Genomic DNA, 24539 nt, shown 5'->3' with positions numbered 1-24539 from the left:
GAAGTCATCGGTCGGTATAGTGATCGTAAAACAAGCAGTCCAATCTGAAGTTGCAACATAACACTTTACACAGGCCATCTCGATGAAGTATTTAATCATCAATCAAATTAAATTCACATGAACTACGGTTTAGATTAGCTTCAGTAGCAGTAGCAACGGTTCAAGGAGCGGACTGAAATCCATAGGTCGGTGGTTCAAACCCCACTGTTGCACTTAAGGTTTTTAGGCACTATTGTCGTAACTACTCCAAGCTTTACGCCTCGTGGAAGGGGAAAAAGGATCTATTTTTGTAGTAGGTACAATGCGCAATCATAAATTGGAGTACAGTTTTACGCGCACTATACTGATTGTCTAACCGCGTGCGGACCTAAGCAGCACAGCTTCGCCGCATGGACGATGAGCTCGAGCAGCAGCACGGCGGCGGCGAGCAGCGCGCCGGCGAGCAGCGCGTGCGCGGCCGGCAGCACGTCCACCAGCCCCACGCTGACGAAGCCGCCGCTGCCCGCGTCGCACTGCGGCCGCGAGCTCATCCAGATGCGCCGGAAGCGGTCCATCAGCCCCACCTCCCGCTGCCAGCGCAATCTGCACACACAAATATAATACCACTCACGTTTGCTAGCAACCATAAGTCTGTGTCCGCGTTTTGGAATCTCTTTACCTTTCTATCCCTGTACTAATAAAATACCGTCTAGCAGTTTAAGGAATTAGCGTAAAGGGCACCAGGTGACCATAGCACGTGGTAGATCGCCCATGAGATTGACAGACTAAGTGAAGGCTGCAACCATCACGCTGCAACAGACACTCCCTTACATAAGCGCACAAGCTAGGCAGCCATCAGAGAGGCCGAATGAAGACGCATTGTTAAACATGCCACGGCATTGCAGTGATGACCGCAACCGCTCTGTCAAGAGCCGAGAGCGTAACGACAATATTATAACGACCTTTCTTTAGATCAAAAGGTTCTGTTACACCCTTGAAAGCTAATAAATGTGCTGACTGCTGATGCTAACTGCCGCACATCAATGAGTCTCTCATCGACCACAGCCGATACAAGGCTGTGGTCGATGTGAGTTGTGATGTGAGTCATGTGTCTTGCAAATTCACCGCTAATTCGTGGTTGGCAAATTCTCATTGTTACCTATTTTGTATACCAACACACCTAAATTACACTAAAATTCCCTGATTCCTTTTGCTAATAACTCTTTTTTTATCAAATTGGCTTTCTGCTCCGGTTTCTCGTGAGCGGTTACCTGGCTGCCAGCAGGTCGCGGTAGCCGGAGTGCTTGCGCACCGGCACCGCCACCATGGGCAGCGTGAACGCCTTGATCTCCTTCAGGCCACACTTCTCACGCTCCGTGTACGTCTTGCTGATGATGTCGTACGCCGAACTCTCTTCCACCTAAATCACACATTTCAATGCTAAGGAATTCTATTCTTTACCTACTCAGAGCTGACTATAAAGAAGCTTCTGCATCCCTTGTAATTTTATTTCATTTGAAGGAAAATAGCCTACAAGATCTTAGCTTGTCTGCAATCTCACTCTACCTGTGAATGGCGATGAAAGAGAAATAAAAATAGAAATGAGATTTCCTTTTGAATCGTCAAATGCATCTATGCGATGATGCGAGAAACTTGGTGGTTACTCTTTTCAAAATTTGAAAGAAGATGGCAATGAGCTAGTTGGGAAGAGGTTTAATGGTAATTCATTAAATTCTAAATTGTTTTTGAAACAAATTTAGAGTTGAGACAACGAAATGCAGTACCGCCAATCATTTTTTTTCCAACGAATGTCTTAGCGGTGCGATCTTTCCACGACCATGGCTGACTTGGATCAACGAGATCTGGTCTCGTTAAGCCAATTCAGAAATTATCCAACTGGGTCAACTGGAAATTGACCCAACTCGTGATTTTTGAAACATTAACAAATAACAATACAGAGGCCAGAGTAGTCAGTTACGGAACAGCTAACCTGAAAGGCAAAGAGTCCAGTCCGCACCCTTGCGATGCCATCGACCACGCTGAGGTAGGCGCGGTCGCCCAGTGGCAGCAGCTTGCGGCGGTATAGAGCCTGGGTCGCTGGGTCGTTGCTTTCCTACCGACCACATAATGACATGAGCTGATGTTTAGAACTAGGCGTAATATTCAGCATGAGAGTCTCATCATCATCACCAACCCATAGCCGGTTCACTTCTGAACACGGGTCTCCTCTCAGAATTTTGAATAACAAGCAGGGGCATTTATCGAATGCTTTTAGCGTGCTTCAGTAATTCCAGAACCAAAGTCGTCCACCCGTCACTAAGTGGAACCCATTGAGCATTATTGTCCAAGAGCTTGTTGAATCATGCAAATGAACGCGGTATAGGTGCCATGGCGATAATTTGGAACCATAAAAAAATAATTTTGGTGGACGAAGATTATTAGATTTTAAGGACAGGTAAAAACGACACAGCTGGTCATGAAGGCCTGGGGCATCGACGTCTCGTCACAAAATTCGGTATATAATTTTTAGTTGGTCTGTCATCGTCTGTCATGTCCACGAAGGTGTGAAGTTCTTGAACTCACGGCAAAATACACGCGCTTGTACGTAGTCTCCTGCACCCCGAGGTCCATGGGCGAGCGTGTGAGGTCGGCGATGGTCTGCAGCGCGTCGCTGGGCGCCTGCAGGATGGCCACGATCTTGGCGGAGTAGGACGTGAACGCGAACAGCGACGCGAGCAGCGTGCAGAACATTAGCACTCGCACTGACAACAACTCGGGGGATAGGTCTGATCCTGCCAGATAAAAAAAACGGGCCGAGTTGAGAATGACTTCCTTTTTGGAAGTCAGTTAATAAAATGGTAGTATAACTTACAACAACAAAAAAAGTGGTAATAGCCTAGTCGTTAAGACGTCCACTTCCTCGTAAATTCGGGGGGTTGAAGATTCGACACCGGGCATGCACCTCTAAATAATTGTCAGAGGTAGCTATGTACAATTTTTGAGCAATTAAATAACTATACCTAGGAAAACTGCGTACCTCAGAGTTCTCCATAATAATTTCAAAGGTCTTTGTTTGACTGCACTTAGCCAGCATAGCAGTCGACCGCTATGATCATATCCCTTCTCACTCTGAGAGGAAACTCGTGCAGTGTAAAATGAAAAATATACCTTGCTGACAAATGGTCCCTATGGAGTAAGTGAAGCTCTCCAACAACGTCAGTCGCTGCGCCGTGGCGTCCTGCGTGAAACGGCGCGCTATGAAACCAAACAGCGGCAGCAGCACCGCGGCGGCGCCAAACACAGCGGCCAGGGCGAGCCACACGCCCCGGCTGAAGGGCAGCGCGAACACGTTGGACACCGCCGAGCGGGACGGCTGCCGGAACAGGAAGTTGCCTCTGAAATCACCCCAATAGCCTCTCAATTTACAAATGAAACTGGCTTTATCAGTGATAACGCCAAGAGGCTGGACGGAATGACTATATAGTACCAAGGACGATGGAGCGTGACCTGCGTCGATACGTTGGTGGCATCCCACCATAACCTAACTCCAGGCGCAGACATCAGCATGTATTTTTTTTAATTGAACTTACTTGGGTTTGTGAGTACTGAGTCTTCTTTCTATGCCCAATTGCAGTTACCGCTCACGGCATCTATCGCCTTACAGTACCTACTTCTCCGGGTGGCCAAAGGTTATGTACTCGTTACAGCAATGCTACCCGGATGAAGTCACATTCCTTCGTCAACTGAAATCCTATGTAGATCTTCATTTTTGAAAGGAGGAACTCCCTCAGGGATGGTGAGCATTCCAAGATAACGGTGGTAGTCTGGTGTTGTCTGCCGTTCATCTTAAACACTTTTCATTGGACCCTCAGCTATGCAGGTCGGTGCCATCGCTGACATTTTTCGCGGCTTTGATACCCTGAACATGGCCTGGGCAGGGCTGCACAGTCTTTCTCCTTACTGAGTAAGGCCTGGGATACCTAACAATCACGTGGCAGACATCTAGTTTGTTATCATACTTGTGATGACGCATCTACCTCAGTACAACAGTTTCGGCGCAGTAGTGCAGCACGCGCCAGCGGTCGGCGCGCAGGAACATGGAGGTGACGCCCACCTCCAGCTCCCCGCGCTGCATGTACCCCACCAGCCCGTCGAATGTGCCGTTGCGCTCCTCGCCGTACAAGTCCACTTGCTTCAGGTTGAACCTTCAACGTTCACCCCTTGGGCATTAAACACATCCATCATGAGCAACCTATCCCCGCCGAAAGAGGTCCCCGGTCCCCGCCGGTTTTCTCTCAGAATGAGAAGGGTTTAGGCCACGCTGGCACGCGGGTCAGGGTTTTAGCAATCAAATGTCACTTGCTTTCGATGAGGGAAAACATCGCGAGGAAACCTGCAGGTACTCTCGAGAGTTCTCCATAATGTTCTCAGAGGGGTGTGAAATCTGCCAATCCACGCTTGGCCAGCGAGGAGGCCAGCCAGAGAAGAGACCTGTGCTAAGAAGTGGGCAGGCGACAGGTTGATCATAACAAACACTAATAAAGGTTTGACAATTGCCGAATGATTCTAAAATTACGCCTACCTACCGAAATTTAAGATCTTCTCCACACAACATGAGCAGCGGGTAAGTGAGCTTCGGAAACGTGTCGATCTGCCGATCTCCGAGATCAGTCCAGCCCTTGAAGTACTGCGGCTGCGAGATCTGCGCCATTGAAAACAATCTCGCATCCTCATTTCTACCAAAACAAAAAATCAAAAGCAAAGACATTTAGATGATATATTTATTTCATGTTGAATTACTACAGGCAGTCTCTCGCTACGTCTACCGCAGGTTTGGAATGAAAATTCTAAGAGCCGGTAAGAAAGTCAACAGTTGCAACAGCCCCCTAGACCATATTATGTCTCACTTGTATACTTCTGCTCCGGCTCCCGGTCTTGATGCTATCTCCCTCATATGACACGGGGCCAATGTGTCAACGCCAGGGAACCAGCGTCAATCCATAAGGTCTCTTACCATCATCCCAACTAATCCCTGCCGGCTCAATGAGCGCAGGAATGTCTATGGTGGCAAGAGCTCTTTAGTAATACAAAGATTAGATGATAAAAAGTATAATTACTGCGATATATTTACAATTGTCGCCGAATTGAGGTAGACGTTATTTAAATTCTTCCTTCTTGAGACTGCAGACGGGAGCCGCAACCATAACTTCTCTAGCTCTCTCTGACTCTGCCCAGCTCCGAGGCTCGTCACCACGAGGGGCTGGTCGCCCTTCACCCGGTACACATCCACCAAGACGTCTGCTGAAGCCCAGGTCACGTCGCCGTCGGGTAGGAGGAGGGCATTTCCCAGGCTTGCTTCTAAATAAGAGACGTTGAATGGGGAGTCGTCGAGGATGAGCCAGGCATGCCGCAAGTTGAATGCGCGTTCTGGTGATGCCTGAAAGAATTAGGTGCATCATCATTCTTATCATCAAGAACTCTTCGCCGGCTCAACAGCTTGCTTACATCTTCTGTGAGGGAGTAGAGATGCACATTTAAATAGCCCTCACTTTGTCCAGCACGCGCGAGCTGTGCTCACACCGTATGTCGAGCAGCATCCCCTCCCGGAAAGTGCGGTACGCCGGCAGCTCGGGCAGCTGCTGGAACTCCTGGTACACCCGCACCCGCAGGCCCGCCGCGCGGCCGTGGTTCAACAGCTTGCTGACATCTTCTGTGAGGGAGTAGAGACGCATGGAAAACATTAGGTCGTGTCCTCAATAGAGTATACGACGCACCTGAGCTGAATTATAAAATTCCAAATCCCTGCCAGGAATCGAACCCGGGACCTCCCACTAATAAGACCACAGAGCTTACCACTGCGCCAGGGAGGTCGTCACTCTCGCCATCGCCCCTCATTACGTACGTACCACGTACGTAGATTCCACAACATTTACCTACAGTACAACAGCAGTAGGGTATACAACTTCAATATAGGTAAATCAAGAGTAAATAGCATTCAACTCAAAGTTAGTTACCTACTTGGGTCCTACCTAAGCACAGACATTTTTATCTACTCGGTGTACCTACCTAAGCCATAGACTAATATATGACCTAAGCAAATATTTTTATGGGTAGAAATCTTATTTCCAGACATAGCCTACAAATTATCATCAGTCAGCAAAGTACATTAAACTTGCAAATAAACATTGCTAAATATTATGTTATTCTGCTTATTGACATAATATTATGAATTTATGACATGTAAAAGGACCTACCTACCTCTTCATAAATTTCTATAGTCCGTACAAAATGACTCCTCACGCGCCATTTTAATAGAGGTCAACTGTCGTGTCAAAATTACGGTTCACCCAAAGAATTTGGATGTACTACTTTAAAAATAAGCACTAAAATCTTTACTAAAATCGTACTTTTGACACAAAATTGACACAAAGTTAAAATGGCTGGTGAGGAGTTAAATTTTACGCGTTATATTATAATAAGTTATTAATTTTGATATTGTTATTAAAAATAACACCTTGAAATTGTTCGTAAACATTTCGTAAATAAATAGGTAATTTAAAAAAAAACGAGTTGAACTAAATTCCAGCCGGTTCGAAGGATCATATCATACAAGTAGACAGCTAGACAACCACTAAAGCTTGGAGCACCCTTCCGGCGTCCGATTCCTGTCACCAGTAAATAGGCATCTTCTAGACAAACGCGCTCTTAGACCTTATCGTTGCACGATTGTCGTCAAGCGCAAACCTATGCTGCAATTCAAAAAAACCGGCCAAGTGCGAATCAGACTCGCGCACTGAGGGTTCCGTAGTACAATCGTATTTTATCGACATTTTGCACGATAAATCAAAAACTACTTACATCTCGTTCAAACCAATTTTCGGTGGAAGTTTGCATAGTAATTTTATTTTATTTATTTATTATTTTTTACATCTTATTAGAACGGCAGTGCCACTTACACTAACTAGATAATTAATAATAAATTTAAATACAAATAAAGGTTCGTGCCAGGCTTCTAGCATTATCCGAAAAGGAATCTGGGTATTGGCTGCATGCCTTGCCATCAAAAAATCTCGGCACACTTTTAGATAACGAAAGTTTTCGTGTGGCTCTAGGTCTCAGATTGGGAACACCACTGTGCCATCAGCACAGATGTCCGTGTGGAAAAGAGGTTGATAAATTTGGAATCCACGGACTCTCTTGCCAAAGGAGCTCCGGTAGGCTGTTTAGGCATGGCTCTCTTAACGATACAATTAAAAGAGCTCTTGCCACCATAAATATTCCTGCGCTCATTGAGCCGGCAGGGATTAGTCGGGATGATGGCAAGAGACCTGATGGATTGACGCTGGTTCCCTGGGAACGGGGACGGGCGCTAATGTGGGACGCAACTTGCGTTGACACATTGGCCCCGTGTCATATCAGGAAGACAGCATCAAGACCGGGAGCCGCAGCAGAAACAGCTGAAAACGGCAAGCGGCGCAAGTATGCCTCTCTTATAGAGAGTTACATTTTTGTGCCGTTTGCCGTGGAGACCCTGGGGCCATGGAGTCTTAGTGCTAAAAATTTTTTACGAGACATTTCACCGCGATTAATAGCCTCAACTGGTGACAGAAGGGCTGGCTCATTTTTTGCGCAGCGGATCAGCCTGGCTGTCCAGCGCGGAAATGCAGCCAGTATTCTTGGCACCATTCCACGCGGTCATGATTTATATAGTAATTAGATAAGGCTAGCCTTAAGTTTTATTGTATTAAAAAAAAAATAGTAAAAAAAAAAAAAAAAAAAAAAATAAAGGTTCAAGAAAAAAGTAATGTACATCATATATATTTTTTAGTTTAATCAATCTCTTATTTTAGAAGTTACAGGGGGGGGGGGGGCACATTTTACAACTTTGGAAGTGTCTCTCGCGCAAAAATTGTATTAGAAACCTCAATATCATTTTTGAAGACCTATCCATAGATAGACGTATGGGTTTGATTAAAAAAAAATTTTGAATTTCAGTTTTAAGTATGGGAAACCCCAAAATTTATTGATTTTTTTTCTATTTTTGTGTAAAAATCATAATGCAGTTCACAGAATACATCTATTTACCAAGTTTCAACAGTATAGCTCTTTCAGTTTCGGAAAAAAGTGGCTGTGACATACGGACGGACAGACAGACATATATGACGAATCTATAATGGTTCCGTTTTTTGCCTTTTGGCTACGGAAGCCTAAAAAGCATTTTGTTGATAAAACATTTCCATGTGATCGTCATTCTTTGTGACTTGACATAAAACCTACCTACCTCATCAGAGGGCAGAGCCAGCCAGAAGAGATAGTTACCTGGTCTCCAGCAAAGGAAAGCTGTCAACAGAGTCAGCTTTTTGGAGACGAAGAAAGCAATTATGAAGTTGATGACGTCCATCGAGCTGGGATTACGGACGTCAATATAATATGGCTCCCCTGGCAAGGGTTCTTTATACGTTCATTAAGGGGTAGTCGAACACTTGGTCAAGAAATAATTAATTTTTCAGCATTATATTCAGTTAAAGCGTAACGACTCGTCTAGGCTCCGTCCGCCTCCTATTCGAGAGTTTGGAGTCCCGTCGAGGGTTCGATCCCGGGCACACACCTCTAACTTTTTAGATAGCGTTTTAAGCAATTAAATCACTCGCTTTAACGGTGAAGGAAAACATCGGAAACCTGCATGCCTTAGAGTTGTCCAAGGTGTCTGAAGTCTGCCAATCCGCACATGGCCAACGTGGTAAACTATGTCCAAAACTCTTAGAGGAGACCTGTGTCCTGTAGTGTGCCGGCGATGAGTTGGTCATATGATGATGATGATACCAGCCGGTACCTTGCTTTGTCTTATTTATTTACAAATCTTTCTCTCACACATATACCTACCTACACAGAAACAATACAAGATACAGAACAAAACTGTACAAGAGAGTGCAAAGGTGGCCTTATTGCTAAAGCAATATCTTACAAGCAACCTTTCGTGAAAGGTAGAACCTGTTCCCTAAACTGAGATTTTTTTGAGTTTCAATTTCAAATTTTAAAATGACATAGTTTTTGCTAGGAAATATCAAGCAGGCGCTCTTTCTTCTACCTAAAATTAGTTATTTCATTCAAGTGTCTATTACGCCTTCCACACTATGTTGTGGCCTGTTTCCAGGGCGAGGTAGGAATAGTTAGCCCTTAATGTGACGATTAAGTGCATATTGTTTGCGCAGCAATCAGATCAAGTTAACTGTGCGGCGATTGCAAGCCAAACACATTATCCTCCGCATTTATGACAATTGGATAAGTGGCGAGCTAATTATTATTTCCTGACAAAATTGCTTTTCCGGAAATAGCACTGAGCCAGTACGGCAGCTGGTACGTAGTGGTAGTGGTACAGGTACTAGTAAAATCAGGAGTACCTACCCTCATTTTACTAGTTGTGACCTCTTCCATTGATCGCGAGGGCTTTTCGTGGGATAAATGCGTTGGCCTCCCAGGCTCTACCGCACACGACTCTACAATACAAAGTAGGTAGGTACTTACGTACCTATACTACGCGACAGGTTGAGATAGCAAGCGAGGAGGGAACCTGCGTGTGAGGCGTTCCCTCGCCACATACCCAGTTTGCCATCTCGACCTGTCGCGGACTATACATATGACATTTGGAGTCGGGTTTCATCATCATCAACCGATAGACGTCAACTGCTGGTCATGTCTCTTGCAGGCCTCTGAACCCAGTCTGTCCACCTAGCGGGGGGTCTGCTAAGTGCAAACGAAGTCTAGCATCTTGGGACTCCAACGTCTATCGGTGTGCAGGCCCATTCAAAAATATATTTTTTATTTTTCAATTAAACTTTTACAAGTATTTTTAAATCGTCAGCTGCATCTACCACTGGTTTGAAATGCCTTTCCTACCGAGAAGAACCAGCAAAAAACTCGGCGGTTGCCACCACTTTGCCACTTCAGCTTCGCAACCCTAAAGATGTGCCTATTAAGATTTATGACCACAATTTAATTTTTTTGTGTGATATAACCACAAATTCGCAGTTTTCAGATTTTTCGCCAAATGTCAACTATAAGACCTACCTACCTGCCAAATTTCATGATTCTAGGTCAACGGGAAGTACCCCGTAGGTTTCTTGACAGACAGACAGACAAACAGACAGACAGACAGACAGACAACAAAGTGATCCTATAAGGGTTCCGTTTTTCTTTTTGAGGTACGGAACCCTAATAAAACGAGCCAGATTTTGATTAACATTGTTTATTGTCTTTAGGCAAATACTCTTCCCCTCACACCTCAACAACTACACATATAAAAGCGCTATAAATTAAAATAATTAGCTAACATCAAACAAAAACCGGCAAAGCCGTGCCGCCAAGCGATTTAGCGTTCCGGTACGATGCCGTGTAGAAACCAAAGGGGTATGGGTTTAATAAAAACTGCCATACCCCTTCCAGGTTAGCCCGCTATCATCTTAGACTGCATCATCACTTACCACCAGGTGAGATTGCAGTCAAGGGCTAACTTGTATCTGAATAAATAAATAAAAAAAAAACACATGCACCAAGCGGGCGCGACGCGCGACGGGCGCGACGGCGCGGCGGCGCGGCGGCGGCTGCGATACCTTGTATTACTACTTACAACCTATTACAGCACGCGTCACGAAACAATCGGTCAAGTGCGAGTCGGACTCGCACAAGAAGGGTTCCGTACCATCCCACAAGAAACAACCATTTTAATTTTAATTAATTTTCATGGCGGCCATTTTGAAATCATTATTACATATTTGTTATAGCGGTAAGAGAAATACACTTTCTGTGAAAATTTCAACTCTCTACCTATTACGGTTTACGAGATACAGCCCGCTGACAGACACAGACGGACGGACGTCCCGTTGGCACCCGTCGGGTACGGAACCCTGAACAGCGTCGTCGCGCGTCTCAGTGGGCTGGAGACGTACAGACAGACACGCACAGACACACCGACACGCGCGACGTCAGCATGGGAATACCGTCTGCTTAACTTTCGTGACGTGCACTTGTCTACCAAGAACCAGACATGCTTAAAGCACGACGTATACATAAAATTAAAAATCACAATTTATTTAACACTGTTTTACCTGTAATAAATTCATTTTTTTTACAATAAAATTCTCTAAAGTAAGTACATGTATAGTACCAAAGTAATACGTTACAAAAAATTACGTAAACAATAATATATTTATTTATTTATTTGGTCAAATTCGTTACAAACATGATCGCACATCGCCCGTTGCCAGCTCCGCGCGTGCCGCACCAAACGAATTTTTGTTTTTTTGGAAAAAATCAGAACCACAGGTAGTACCTATAGATGGGCACTGGCAGGTACTTGTGCGAGGTTTCACTTTCCATACAAATCATTCAATATTGCGGTCAGAAATTTCATAATCTTAACCCGCTAGTTCAATCGAACAGCAAACTATATTGCAGATCAGAGCATTTATATAGCTTACAGGAAAATAGAAATACTACACTTATATTACAAATCCAAAAAGTGACAATAAAAAAGTGCACAATGTTACTCACAGTGCGACAAGGCTCTTTTGGCGCCTGGCGAGAGTCGGAACTAACGTTGCCGTCAAGTCTCCTCTTGGTTCTCGTTTGAATCATAGAGATCGTCCAAGGGTTGAATAGTCTAAAAGCCTTTGTTCTCCAACAGCGCCCTTCTGTCAATGTCATTCAACTGCCAAAAGAGCCTTGTCGCACTGTATTTTGAACTATGATTTTGAATAAATGATTTGACTTTAACTTTGACTAACAAACTAATCATGAAGGCGCTGCAGTAACGTTTACAATATTTACATATTTCAAAAATAAACCCTGAAACACTTAGGTATTTTTTACATACAACCGTAACTTAAAATTGAAACCTAGTTATACAAATACCCAAGTATTTATATGCCGAAGGTAGGTATTGTAGGTATATCTAAAAGGTAATCGAGCTCTTTCACAACAGTCGTCTTAATTCTATTTAAATAAAGTTACCATGTGTATCAGTTTACTATCAGTGTTTATCTCACTGGGGAAACTAAAATATAAGTTTTATCAGTTAAACAAAGGTGATTTAAAACTAGCAACAAGATATCACGTAGTTTTATTCGGGTTGAATCAACATTAAGCTTAACTTTAATAAATATAAAATGAGACAAGTGGTAGGTATTAATTCCGTTGGACACCAAACTAACTAACATAAGACAAACCGACAGCAAGTATAATAATACTTTAGTCATACTTTTAAGACTATTCTTTAGAGGTATATCTTTTGATTACGTCAATTTTTTTCAATTTTAAGTTTTAAGTGCATCAGAATTAGTACTAACCTCAAAAATAAGTCTAGTCATCACTCATCACAGACTTCCGTACTGCTGTTACCACCTAACCAAAAATAGCGGAGTCTCAAATATATGTATATTCTAGTAATAATCATTATTGAATTAACCACAGCAGACAAAATTGGCCTAAATGAGATGCAGTCGTTCATGATCAAGTTTTGCCCCTATCGAGCGATTATTTAAGTGCATTTTAAACCGTCCTACACCTAACATTGAAATGTCAATTTCAAACTTTAATCACGCGCATATTAAGTACTGCCGATTGTACAGGGATAGAAAAAATATTTATAGCAGTGGAATTAAACAGTATTTTACACTGTTTTATTTTTATTACTATTTTATTTCACTATAGTTTTTTGCTGTTTTACTGAGATTGCTCTTACAAATATTTTTCGATTGATAGAGTAGCCGATCAGGGCGCATTGTTTGATAGGATCGGCGCATACTTGATACTGATAAGGTGATTGCAATTTCAATCACTGACATTTGGTGAATAACTGAATGAACAAATGATTCACTATGAAAATCCTGCAGCGTACTTTCTTCGCTTTGGACAGTTACTGTTTTGAAACCCTAAAACGTAGTCGTCTTTTGCAGGCGTTGGGAATGTAATGTTAACTCTTGGCCCGGCGACGGAACGACTCTGTGTATTTGCCTACTATACCAACTTATCAGCATAGCAAGCTTAGCAGCTCACTCGTTAACATTAACATTAGCGAGATATGCTTGCGAGGTATTTTGCTAATCTACTTGTGCATACACCGACCTGTGGAGTGGCGCGGCTTCATTTTTTATCAATTTAAATTCAGCTTATTTACTTTGATGTACGATTCATCTTGTTATTATAGGAAGCGGCCAAGTATAAGTCGGATTCCTACTCTAAGGGTTCCGTACCTTGGAAGGGTACGTGTAATTATTTTGTTGCTTAAATTATCTCCAACTGCAAGTAATAAGTTTGTAATCGCAAAATTCAATGATATATAACTACAAATTTGTAGTTTTTGGGATTTTCCTCTTTACTTGTGCTATAATACATTGCTTCTTGTCAAATTTTATGGTTCTAAGTCAACGGGAAGTAGGTACCCTATAGGTTTTGATTCTCTTACGAGCGTCAAAATGTATAAATACCTGTATCTTTTGATTGCGTTGATTTAGAAGTTTGATTTTCAATCACAGCTTCTAGACCTGAGTATTTATTTTTAATTTGAACTTGAGACCTCCACGCGTTCTTGAGCAAAAGGGTCACGACAGACAGACAACGCATTGATCCTATAAGGATTCCTTTTTCCTTTGGAGATTCGGAACCATTAAAATGAGCGCGCTCGAGCAGCTCAGAGTTGTACTCTTCTCGTCGCCATCACTCGTACACGCCTCGGTCTGCGAGCTCGGTGAGCGGCTAGAGACGAGGCAGCGGACACGGCGGCGCCTGCACGAAGATGCTGGTGTAGTTGACGAGGAAGTAGATGGTGAGCGAGCCGGCCGCGGAGCCCACCTGCGTGACGACGCCGCACGCGCGCATGCCGGCCGCGCCGCCGCCGCGCGCCCACTCGTACACCCACATGCGCGCGTACGAGATCACTGCGTACACCACCACCCACGTCACCACCTGGCCAAACACACGTACCTACATATTACACTTTGTGTATGTGCATAAAACGTGACTTCTGGAAAGTTGCTAAGTTAACAGACAAGTCATCATCATCATCACGATCAACCCACCACGAGCTCCCTCCCACTGACACACGTCCCCTCTCAGAATGAGAAGAGACATATGTCATTAGGAGGGCGTTTAGAGCATGCGTTTCGTCTTTCACGCTGGCCAAGTGCGGACTGGCAGACTTCACGTCATCTTTGAGAAAGTTATAGAGAACTCTCAAGCATATAGGTTTCCTCACGATGTTTTCCTTCACCGTTAAAGCGAGTAATATTAAATTAAATTAGTTTACAGATTCCAGATGAGTTAGTGTACCTACGACCTCCTGTGAAAACTGCATAACTGTGAATATACGATATGAAACGAAATGCTACTTACGATCAACGCTGTCCCGCTGGTTTCCTTGTGCAGCGGCGGAGCGGGGCTGAGCAGCGCCGTGGCCAGCAGGTAGGCCAGCGGCAGCAGCGCCGCGCCCAGCATGGCGCCCAGCACGCGCGCGCGAACCGGCCGCAGCCACACGCCCGCCAGGCACGCCGCGGGGTTGGCCATCGCGCACAGCGTCACCACCAGGTGGTAGGCCTCGGCGCCGTACGGCATGCACGAGTACGACTGCACGGACGGTAGCACGCCGTTCATGAGTGCGTTCAGCACCGCCATCAGCGCCATCACCGTCAGCCAGCTGGGGCGCAGCAGCGCCGCGCCGTCCGTCGCCGCCTCGACCTGCTTGGCCGCCTCGGCCGGCTTCACGCGCTCCGGCAGCAGCGTGGCCAGGTTGTGCAGCAGCGCGAAGCTCGCCAGGCTCAGCGCCGACAGCGCGCCCAGCACGCCCATGAACACCGTGGTGTCGAACCGCGGCTCCGGATACACCGCCTGCACCGTGGCGTTGTCCGGCCCGTACTCGCAGCGCGGCTCGCCGCCCGAGCCCTGCAGCAGCGACAGCACGCTCGGCAGCAGCCCGCTCAGGCCCTCGCCCACCAGGTACGTGGCGAGGTACACGTCCCGGAAGTGCCGCAGGTACGGGTAGAACAGCACCGAGCTGGTGCAGCCGACGAGCCCCGTGAAGAACGTGATCGACAGGAACGACACCGAGCGCTCGGCGCCAGCCACGAGCGCGGTCTCCGCGTACAGGAAGCCGTTGAGGAACAGCGCCAGCGTGCCGACCAGCAGCAGCGCGTAGATGTAGGGCGCGTCGGGCGTGCGCGGGAACAGCCTCCGTAGCACCACGTACAGCACCACGCCGACGTTCGCCAGCTGGATGACGAGCGCGATGTAGGACGGCAGCGCCCAACCCTCCGGCAGGCGCTGCACCAGCAGCGGCAGCTGCATGAACACGCCGTTGACGCCGAGCCACGTGCCCAGCCCCCAGCACGCCATCAGCACGTCCAGCAGCACGCGCCGCTGCTTGCCCATCACCCTCATGTCGGCTTGCTCCTCCCCCAGGCACGGCGACCTCTCCCGCTCCTCGTTCAACCTGCGGCAGGGACAAATGAATCAAGCCACGCGACACAGCATTCGCTTCTCAGCGATGTAATTAGGAAGTGAGTCGATACGAACGGTCGAGGACGAGTTGTGCTGTGGAACAGGTTCGGATGTGCGAACGTGTGGCGATCGCGCAGCGTTTCACTTACGAGTGTGCCGTGTGGACTGTGGTATGTAGTTTGTAGTATGTAGCTATGTAGCTAGTAGGTTTATCTCGGCGCTATCCATCAGACAGATAAAGCGCTTTCCTTTAATGTTGATTGTGAGCACAGTACTAGTCTATTCCCGATGACATCGACACTTAACCCACGTACACAGATATCAACAAGTTGCAAGTTGCAACACAAAGACTGAGTAGTCATCGATAGGTACCTACAGCGCGAACGTCACTCAGATACATTTTAATACAAAGTGCAAAGTCCACGTCTGTCGGATTGAAAGCGCTAATATTGAAAAGTGCAGAATAATTTCAAGTTTCACCAAAACATAGTAATGTATACGCAGTGGTCCGTGTCGTTTGGAGAAAGGTAAAGGCGAGTCTTGGTGAGCAAACAATCAAATCAAATCAAATCAAAGTCATGTCAAAAATACGATTTTAGTCCTCATTTTAAACTACTTACCATACTACCGTACTTTTGACATGACAGTTGACACACAGTTGAAATGGCGAGTGAGTTCTCATTTTGTTCGGACTATACACTCTTTGATTGTCAATTGTTGAATTTGTAATACATAAATTGTTGATTTAATTTTCATTTTAACATACACAATATTAAAGATACAATACAATATTAAGAATTACATCGTATATATTGCTATAATTACACATAACATATTAATATAAGAATATATGTGTATCAATTTAGGTTTGGGATGTTTTAAAGTAACTAACTAACTATATCATTTTCTACTTTAAAAAATGCTTAACAAACACAGCATAAATAATTACCTTTTCATATAAGACATACCTACGTTAGATAAATCCGGCATCTTGTGAATCAAGATTGCTTCAGTCTGTCATCATTGACTCTTACACAATAAATCTGCCAAGGTCAAATACTGGTTTGCTGAGAGATTTTCCGTATAACGCCGCCTTATAAGTTGACTTTTACAGGAGTAACTTGCAAGTGTTTCGTGAGATAGAAAAAGTCAGCACAAAATATGATACCTATTACCTACCTAGTAGAGATTCGTAACTAACAGAAATACCTAGGTAGACAAAAGTAGGTTATCAGCGAATCTAATAACTAGTTTACGAGGGCTACTTCAAATAATCTATAGAAATAGAAAAAGTTTTTATTTGCTAGAATGTGGTACAATTTGGTCTTAAATCTATTTTGAGCCCTTGACATTCAACTAATAACTTGATGTGCAAATTATTATATTAACTCCATTATCATAGAATAATAAAGTGTGAAAATTTACAATCAATAATGTACTTAACTTATTTATATTTAAATTTATCTATCTAAAAAGTACCTAATGTTAATATAAAATATGATTTTATTATGATATTATATGTATGTTTATGTTTCACTTTGGAAAATCAATGCGGCTTTGCTTGCGTAGAGAGGCGCCTACCTACTAGATTTCTAACTCTAAGGGCGTTTGTGCACTCATCCGTAACATCACGGAAACGAACTGAATACGGATTAGTGCACAAACGCCCTTACTCTGTACCTAAAGATTTGATTCATTGAATAATCGTAGGCTTATTAGAGCGACGGATTGAAATATCTTTATTGCTAGTAAAACAAGATAATTATAATGTTATAAAATTAATGTGTAAATTCCTTATCACTTAGATATAGGTAGACTCTTTATTGCAACATAAACAAACTAAGAAACAAAAAACCAGCCGTCTAGTTAGGTACGTAAAACCTTTAATTCTCCACCAGGCAACCTTCTGTGAAATAATCTAGTTTTAGGTCGAGAAAGTAACACATGTCTTATTTTAATTTATATATTGCTATCTCCATCTAGTCGTTCTTGTGTAATCTTTTTAGCAATCAAACAAAATTGTGTTGTAAAAAGTATCAGACATTTTTATCTTATTCAAAGGAATTTTATGTAGATTATAAAACTATGGCGTTATATCAATATGCGATGTCCGCAGCCGCACCAGACGTGCGGAACTACGCTGGTCGTATGCGGCGCGTACAGATGTGCGATCATGTTATACGGACACGAGATCTCTTCTAGTAATTATTTATTAATATATTATTATGACGTAAGTATAATGAACACACTTAATGTTTAAGTAGGTAGGTAGGTACGTGTGAATCCCATATAAGTATTATAGCCTTTTACATAGTGTGTTATCTAGTTCTATGATTCTATCACAACACAGTTGCAAGTGGCTTTTTATTATGTCTGTGTTAGTGTATCCAAATTACGAGTAGATAGTATTAATTAAATATAGGCGTTTTATATAGATAGTACATCCGTACGTTCACGGTACGTTCGTACCAATTTTTAGAGTAGGTATAGGTATTGCTTTAATTAATTATATTATAGTCCGGGCAAGATTGGCATTCCCAACATTCGTACCAATTTTTAGAGTAGGTAAAACTAACCCAACGCCAATATTGACCGGATTATATTATTGTTATTTATATCCCGCAGTTTGAAATAAGGTTTATTCTTTGCTATACGATTACTTTAAATACGTGCACTTTATAATCTCATTTGATTACATTAGAAATCAGTGCGAATCAGACTCGCGCACTGAGGGTTCCGTAGTACAATCGTATTTTATCGACTTTTTGCACGATAAATCAAAAACTATTATGCATACAAATAAATAAAAATCTGTTTTAGAATGCACAAGTGAAGCCCTTTCATATGGTACCCCACTTGATATAGTTACCTTACTTCGAAAGTTGAAAATAGCAATATTTGTTCATGACCACAATTTAATTTTTTTTTGTGATGTAACCACAAATTCACAGTTTTCAGATTTTTCCCCGAATGTCAGCTATAAGGCCTATTGTCCTATTGACATACACAAAAAACAGACAACGAAGTGATCCTATAAGGGTTCCTTTTTTCCTTTTGAGGTACGGAACCCTAAAAATGTATCGATAATAAAGAATATTTTAAAACAAGCTTGAATTATTCATCCTTCCAAGAAGGTTCAGCAGTTAGGTAGTAGCCAGGTACTTGGCGCTCGCGACTTATTGTGCTGGCATTAGGTTAAACTCTTTGATTTTTAGGGTTCTGTACCTCAAAAGGAAAAAAGGAACCCTTATAGATTCGTCATGTCTGTCTGTCTGTCCGTCCGTATGTCACAGCCGAATCTATAAGAACTATACTGTTGAAACTTGGTAAGTAGATGTATTCTGTGAATCGCATTTAGATTTTTACACAAAATCAAAAAAAAAAAACAAAAATTTTTGGGGTTCCCAATCTTAGAACTGAAACTCAAAATATTTTTTTCATCAAACCCATACGTGTGGGGTATCTATGGATTGGTCTTCAAAAATGATATTGAGGTTTGTAATATCATTTTTTTCTAAACTGAATAGTTTACGCGAGAGACACTTCCAAAGTGGTAAAATGTGTGAAAAAATACGTCTGTAGTACGGAACCCTCGGTGCGCGAGTCTGACTCGCAATTGACCGGTTTTATCTCAAGATAAAAGTAGCCGTGATCGAACCCCCTGACCTCCCGAACAAGAGGCCGCCGTCTTGACCACTAGGCTTATCTCCACCTTCTTTATAGAGGGCTTTGAATAATAATTAAATGGATAGAAACGGCGATTACGAACAAAAATCGTGATTAAAAAAGCTGATAAACCCAGCCACGTTTAGCTCGTTACGAAGCTATTACTTGGTTACTTCACTCACGAAGAGTGCTCACTCAGATAGGCGTATCGAGTGGCGTCGATCTGCCACCTCTACCTCGCCAGTTCCGTTGTCTAATGGTCTTACTAATATATTGTATTGTAAGGTTCTGTCTGTCGGCTACCGCTTTACGCAATGACTTCTATGTATACTACAATAGTAGTTAGTATAATACTACAAGTCATTGTTCCACGGCAACTTGACGCGCGCAGATACAGCGTGCATCCTCGAGACATTATAGAATCCCGGAAAACCTGAGTTCCCACGGAACTTTTAAAAACCTAAATCGACGCGGATGGGCCATGCGGCCGTCGGCGTCGGCGTCGGCGTCGGCTGGTAATGAAACCAATAATGACGATCAAATGAATGTGATTAACAAATCACGTAATTGAACGATATTGTTCATTAATTATTTCAGTTTTTGTTTAGTTAAGCCGTGATAGCCAAGTGGTTATGATGTCCTCATGTGTCGTCAAGTTAGCCCTTGACTGCAATCTCACCTGGTGGTAAGTGACGATGCAGTCTAAGATGGAAGCGGGTTAACGCACAAGGGGTATGGCAGTTTTAAATAAACCCATGCCCCTTTATTTTTTCTACACGGCATCGTACCGGGACTCTAATGTCGCTTGGCGGCACGGTTTTGCCGGTAAGGTGGTAAGTAGCCACGACCGAAGCCTCCCACCAGACAAATATTCCTATTCGGGACGTCGCGGAGATTCGATCCCGAGGTGCATCTGCAACTTTTCTGGCTTTTATGCAATTATACTTTAACGGTGACGAAAATCATTGTGAGGAAACCTGCACGCCTGAGCCTGAGCGTTCACTTTAATGTTTTCAGTGGAGTGTGAAGACTGGCAATCCACACTTGGCCAGAGCGTGGTAGACTATTTCCAAACCCTTCTCACTCTGAGAGGAGACCCGTGTTCCGTAGTGAGCCGGCGATTGGTTGATCATGATGTGGCCATGGCAACTACATGGTAGGTACAAGGTACCATGCTAATCATAATCGCTTAATAATAGCTTGATAATGCTTATACATAATATGTACCTATCGTGAAACTAGTCTTATAAAATACCTAGCGTTTTATTTTAATTTAGCATAAATTAATTACCAAAACCTGTTAGTACAAAACTACATCAAATAGTTACTAAACTGTGTTTGATAACAGAAGCTGTTTGATGCCATCATCAGCGTCGTCCAACTAATTACTATTGACGATACACCAAGGTTAGTTTGTAATTCGTTAGCAACTCAACTACCGATAGGATATTATGTGCTCAGTATATGTACATATATAGATATATGTGCAAGAAACTTATAGTACTTTTATACCATTTGAATGTGCGTGTATCGCGATTCGCGCGATAACTAAGTACTGGCCGATTGGGAGATTTCGCAGTTTAAATTGAAATTAAAATAATTATACAAATAATATGAATACTATTTATAAACAAATTTTGAAATCACAAGAATCCTATTTAGATTATATTAGTGTTAATTTAAATAGTGTAATCCCAAGTGACTTGAACGCAATAAAATGTAAATACTAATCCAGCTGAGTTTACAAAAAAAATCCGGTATGTACCTAAGTAAATAAAGAACATAATATAATAAACAACATATATAAACCTACTGTACTTATGTACCTACCTACTGTCTACGTACCTAATAAAATTTTGTCTGTTTGTTGTATGTATGATTATATGGGTATGGTTGAGTTGCCTTAGATATAAAAATTATAAAGAATAATATTTTTTTATTATATTGCAATATCATAAAATACAATTATAAGCTATATAATATATTGCAATATCTTAAAATACAATTATAAGCTATATAATATATTGCAATATCATAAAATACAATTATAAGCTATATAATATATTTGTGCCCGAAATACTAGAGTGCGCTAATATAATTATATTGATATTGATGATTAAAAAAATACGTTACATTTTTGCAGCTATTAAATTTCCGGGATGTAAAGGTATGCGTCCATGCAGTGCGCAATGCCGACAGTAGCAAGCACGTGTGACTGACTGACTGACTGCTACCGTCGCGCGTCGCGAGCCTACCTGTCGACCGCGAGCGCCATGGTGCGCCGCAGGGCCGCCAGCAGGGCCTCCTCGCTGTCCGCGCGGGGCTGCATCGCCACCACCGCACGTGCGAACTGAGACTCGCCGTGAGTGTAGCTCACTACAACTACTTTAGTTTTCCTTTGTTTATTTAAAAGATAAACAAGTCTCTTCGCTGTAATGCGTGAGACGCACTACTACCCGCGACCCAGAACGGCGAACTGACGATGAACTCCTGATACGTACGAAATACGATACGAAAACCGAACTCCAGAAGGTATAAAACGGCGCAAATGCGACGCTTAAACGCGTTTCTCCGAGGTCATCTTTAAATAGGAAAACTAAAGTATACTACAGAGCACTATCACATATATATACACCCTGAGCCTGACACACATATATATATACACCCTGAGCCTGACACACATATATATATATACACCCTGAGCCTGACACACATATATTTATGTTTTTCAATAGAATTACATCCACCTGAACAAGTTTAAATTTTCAAATATATTATGTTTATATTAATACATGTTAAGTAATTCAATTTACTAATTGTAAGAGATTTAATTTACAGCAATTGAATTTGCACAGATTAAGCTTAAAGGATTTATTATAAGTTGGTAATGTATATGAACAATACAAGGTCATAAATGCAGGAGAACTAGGGTCACTGGCAACAGTGACAGCCCAAACCACCAGCAAGCTGAAATCAATGGGCAGGCCTTGCTTTAGACCATTGGAGCCAAAGTCCTAGAGTGGAGACTGCATACTAGTAAGCATAGCATGGGGCGCCCTCCAGCACAATGGACTGACGATATAAAGAGACTGGCAAAAAGCTGCTGGATGAGAAAGGCAAAAGGGAACTTATTAAGGCAGATTTAACAGTGGATGTGTGCAGGCTGATATGCTGATGACAAGGGCAAAAATACATATATTAAAACGAAAAGGTGACTGACTGATCTATCAACGCACAGCTCAAACTACTGGACGGACTAAAATTTGGCATGCAGCTAGCTATTATGACATAGACATCCGTTAAGAAAGGATTTTTGAAAATTCAACCCCTAAGGGGGTAAAAATAATTTCAAAATTTGTGTAGTCCACGTGGACGAAGTCACGGGCATAATCTAGTACACAATATAACTATTTAATATATTTGATCAACAGGATAGAAATTAAATGAATCAGAAATCAGAATATGTACGTGAATTCCATAAGGAAATCAGTCTAGTTATATTTAGGTATAAACTGAAATGGATTCTCAATTGGATCTGGTGATTGAGGAGAATTAATATTTACAATACTTATAGTGATTGCTGCAATGAATAGGAACATCACACATTAATGCCCAAATGCCTATTATGCCCAAAAATAAATAAAAATCTGTTTAAGAATGTACAGGTAAAGCCCTTTCATATAATACCCCACTTGATATAGTTATCTTACTTCCAAAATTGAAAATACAAATTTTTAGTTCATGACCACAACTTAATTTTTTTTGTGTGATGTAACCACAAATTCACGGTTTTCAGATTTTTCTCCGAATGTCTAATATAAGACCTACCTACCTGCCAAATTTCATGATTCTAGGTCAATGGGAAGTACCCTGTAGGTTTCTCGACAGACTGACAGACAGACAACAAAGTGATCCTATAAGGGTTCCGTTTTTCCTTTTGAGGTACGGAACCTTAAAAAATAAAAATAATTGGAAAGTGTAAAAAATTAGGACCTTGCATGTTTTTAATATTATGTATTGATAATAATATTGCTCTTTAAATTCATTATGCTTGAAAAATTCGATTTATTTTTTGAGGATTAGATATGTGTGAGTATGTGTTACATTATGACATAACTTACAATTTATAATGTACATATTTGTATCTAGATAGGGGTTGTAGTAATGCTGGATTCAAAAATAGGACAAAGTGTATTTTACCTAAAAAGTAATTTTAAGTTAGTGGAGGCTCTTTAAATATATGTAGTTAGTATGTAATAATTATAATTATAAATATAAATATATGACGGGTTAGCATTTAGTTACCACAATACATAAAAAATATAACATTTTTTACAGTGTATAATATTTTGTTAAACTAAATGGCACCCTGGACAAAAAGTACCTAACCAAGCAACTAAGTAACTAGGTAGCTACTTGATTTGCTAATGTACAGGAATACAAAATGAAAAACTTGATAACCAGCCTTATCAAGTACCTGTGTAGTAGTATGTAACATTTGCTCAAGTTCAAAGTCACACCATTCCAGTCTTACTTCTCTGTATTATAAAAATAGTGTTGAATAAGCTAGTTATTCTGATACAGTTAAGTTACAATGTAGTTATTTTATTATTATTATTTATTTGTACCTAAATCATCCATACTAATATTATAAACTAGCTGCCCTTGCGAACTTCGTATCGCCTAACAGTTGATTCTTTTTTGAGGCAATTTTTTTAAATTTTCTCTCTGTAAGAACCATCCTCATACTTCAAGGAATATAATAAAAAAGAATTAGGGAAATCGGTTCAGCTGTTCTAGAGATTTGCGATCAGCAACACATTTAGCTATTCATCTAAATATATAAAAGGAAAAGGTGACTGACTGACTGACTGATCTATCAACGCACAGCTCAAACTACTGGACGGATCGGGCTGAAATTTGGCATGCAGGTAGCTATTATAATGTAGGCATCCGCTAAGAAAGGATTTTTGAAAATTCAACCCCTAAGGGGGTGAAATAGGGGTTTGAAATTTGTGTAGTCCACGCAAACGAAGTCGCGGGCATAAGCTAGTTTTTATATATAGAGATAAGAAAGTGTGTCTGTCTGACTGTCTGCTAGATTTTTACAGCCCATCCGTTCGTTGACAAAATTTGGTACAGAGATAGCTTGCATCCCGGGGGAAGGACATAGACTACTTTTTATACGGGAAAATCAAAGAGCTCCCATTGGAATTTTAAAAATCTAAATCCACATGGACGAAGTCGCTGACGTCATCTAGTTTACAATAAAGAGAAAAAGTAAAAGTGGACAGGGAAGGGATTTTTAACTTTGACTGTATGAATGCATGTGGCTGATATTCAATTGTAAGATTACCAACCTTTGACTCTTTTTGTCTACCATCTTTAGCAGTCTCACTATTTAT

At 42.1% G+C, this 24539-nt stretch overlaps 1 protein-coding gene across 1 annotated transcript; it reads right to left on the bottom strand.

The window, feature by feature from the left end:
- Positions 1-309: 309 nt before the first annotated feature.
- On the bottom strand, positions 310-22827 carry LOC117984431 (ionotropic receptor 75a-like). Its single transcript, XM_034971047.2, has 14 exons — positions 21390-22827; positions 14368-15460; positions 13733-13941; positions 13356-13360; positions 8299-8418; positions 5529-5689; positions 5111-5416; positions 4566-4681; positions 4017-4184; positions 3148-3374; positions 2563-2771; positions 1970-2092; positions 1251-1399; positions 310-582 (listed from the first exon to the last, which is right to left on the bottom strand). The coding sequence occupies exons 1-14, from the start codon at positions 21461-21463 to the stop codon at positions 339-341; spliced, it is 3204 nt and encodes a 1067-aa protein (XP_034826938.2). The 5' UTR covers positions 21464-22827; the 3' UTR covers positions 310-338.
- Positions 22828-24539: the final 1712 nt, after the last annotated feature.

The sequence above is a fragment of the Maniola hyperantus genome, chromosome 8 (genome assembly GCF_902806685.2).
Source record: "Maniola hyperantus chromosome 8, iAphHyp1.2, whole genome shotgun sequence".
NCBI lineage: Eukaryota > Metazoa > Arthropoda > Insecta > Lepidoptera > Nymphalidae > Maniola > Maniola hyperantus.
Note: the sequence above shows the minus strand (reverse complement) of the source record. Positions and strands in the feature narration are given on the sequence as shown.

What these genes read in the sequence shown, in the direction of transcription:
- LOC117984431 (XM_034971047.2), bottom strand. Translation starts at nt 21,463, where the DNA reads ATGCAGCCCCGCGCGGACAGCGAGGAGGCCCTGCTGGCGGCCCTGCGG. An exon ending in ATGGCGCTCGCGGTCGACAG is followed by an intron (nt 15,461 to 21,389) that starts GTAGGCTCGCGA and finishes TCCCTGCCGCAG; the next exon opens with GTTGAACGAGGAGCGGGAGA. An exon ending in ACAAGCGCGTGTATTTTGCC is followed by an intron (nt 2,093 to 2,562) that starts GTGAGTTCAAGA and finishes TGTGGTCGGTAG; the next exon opens with GAAAGCAACGACCCAGCGAC.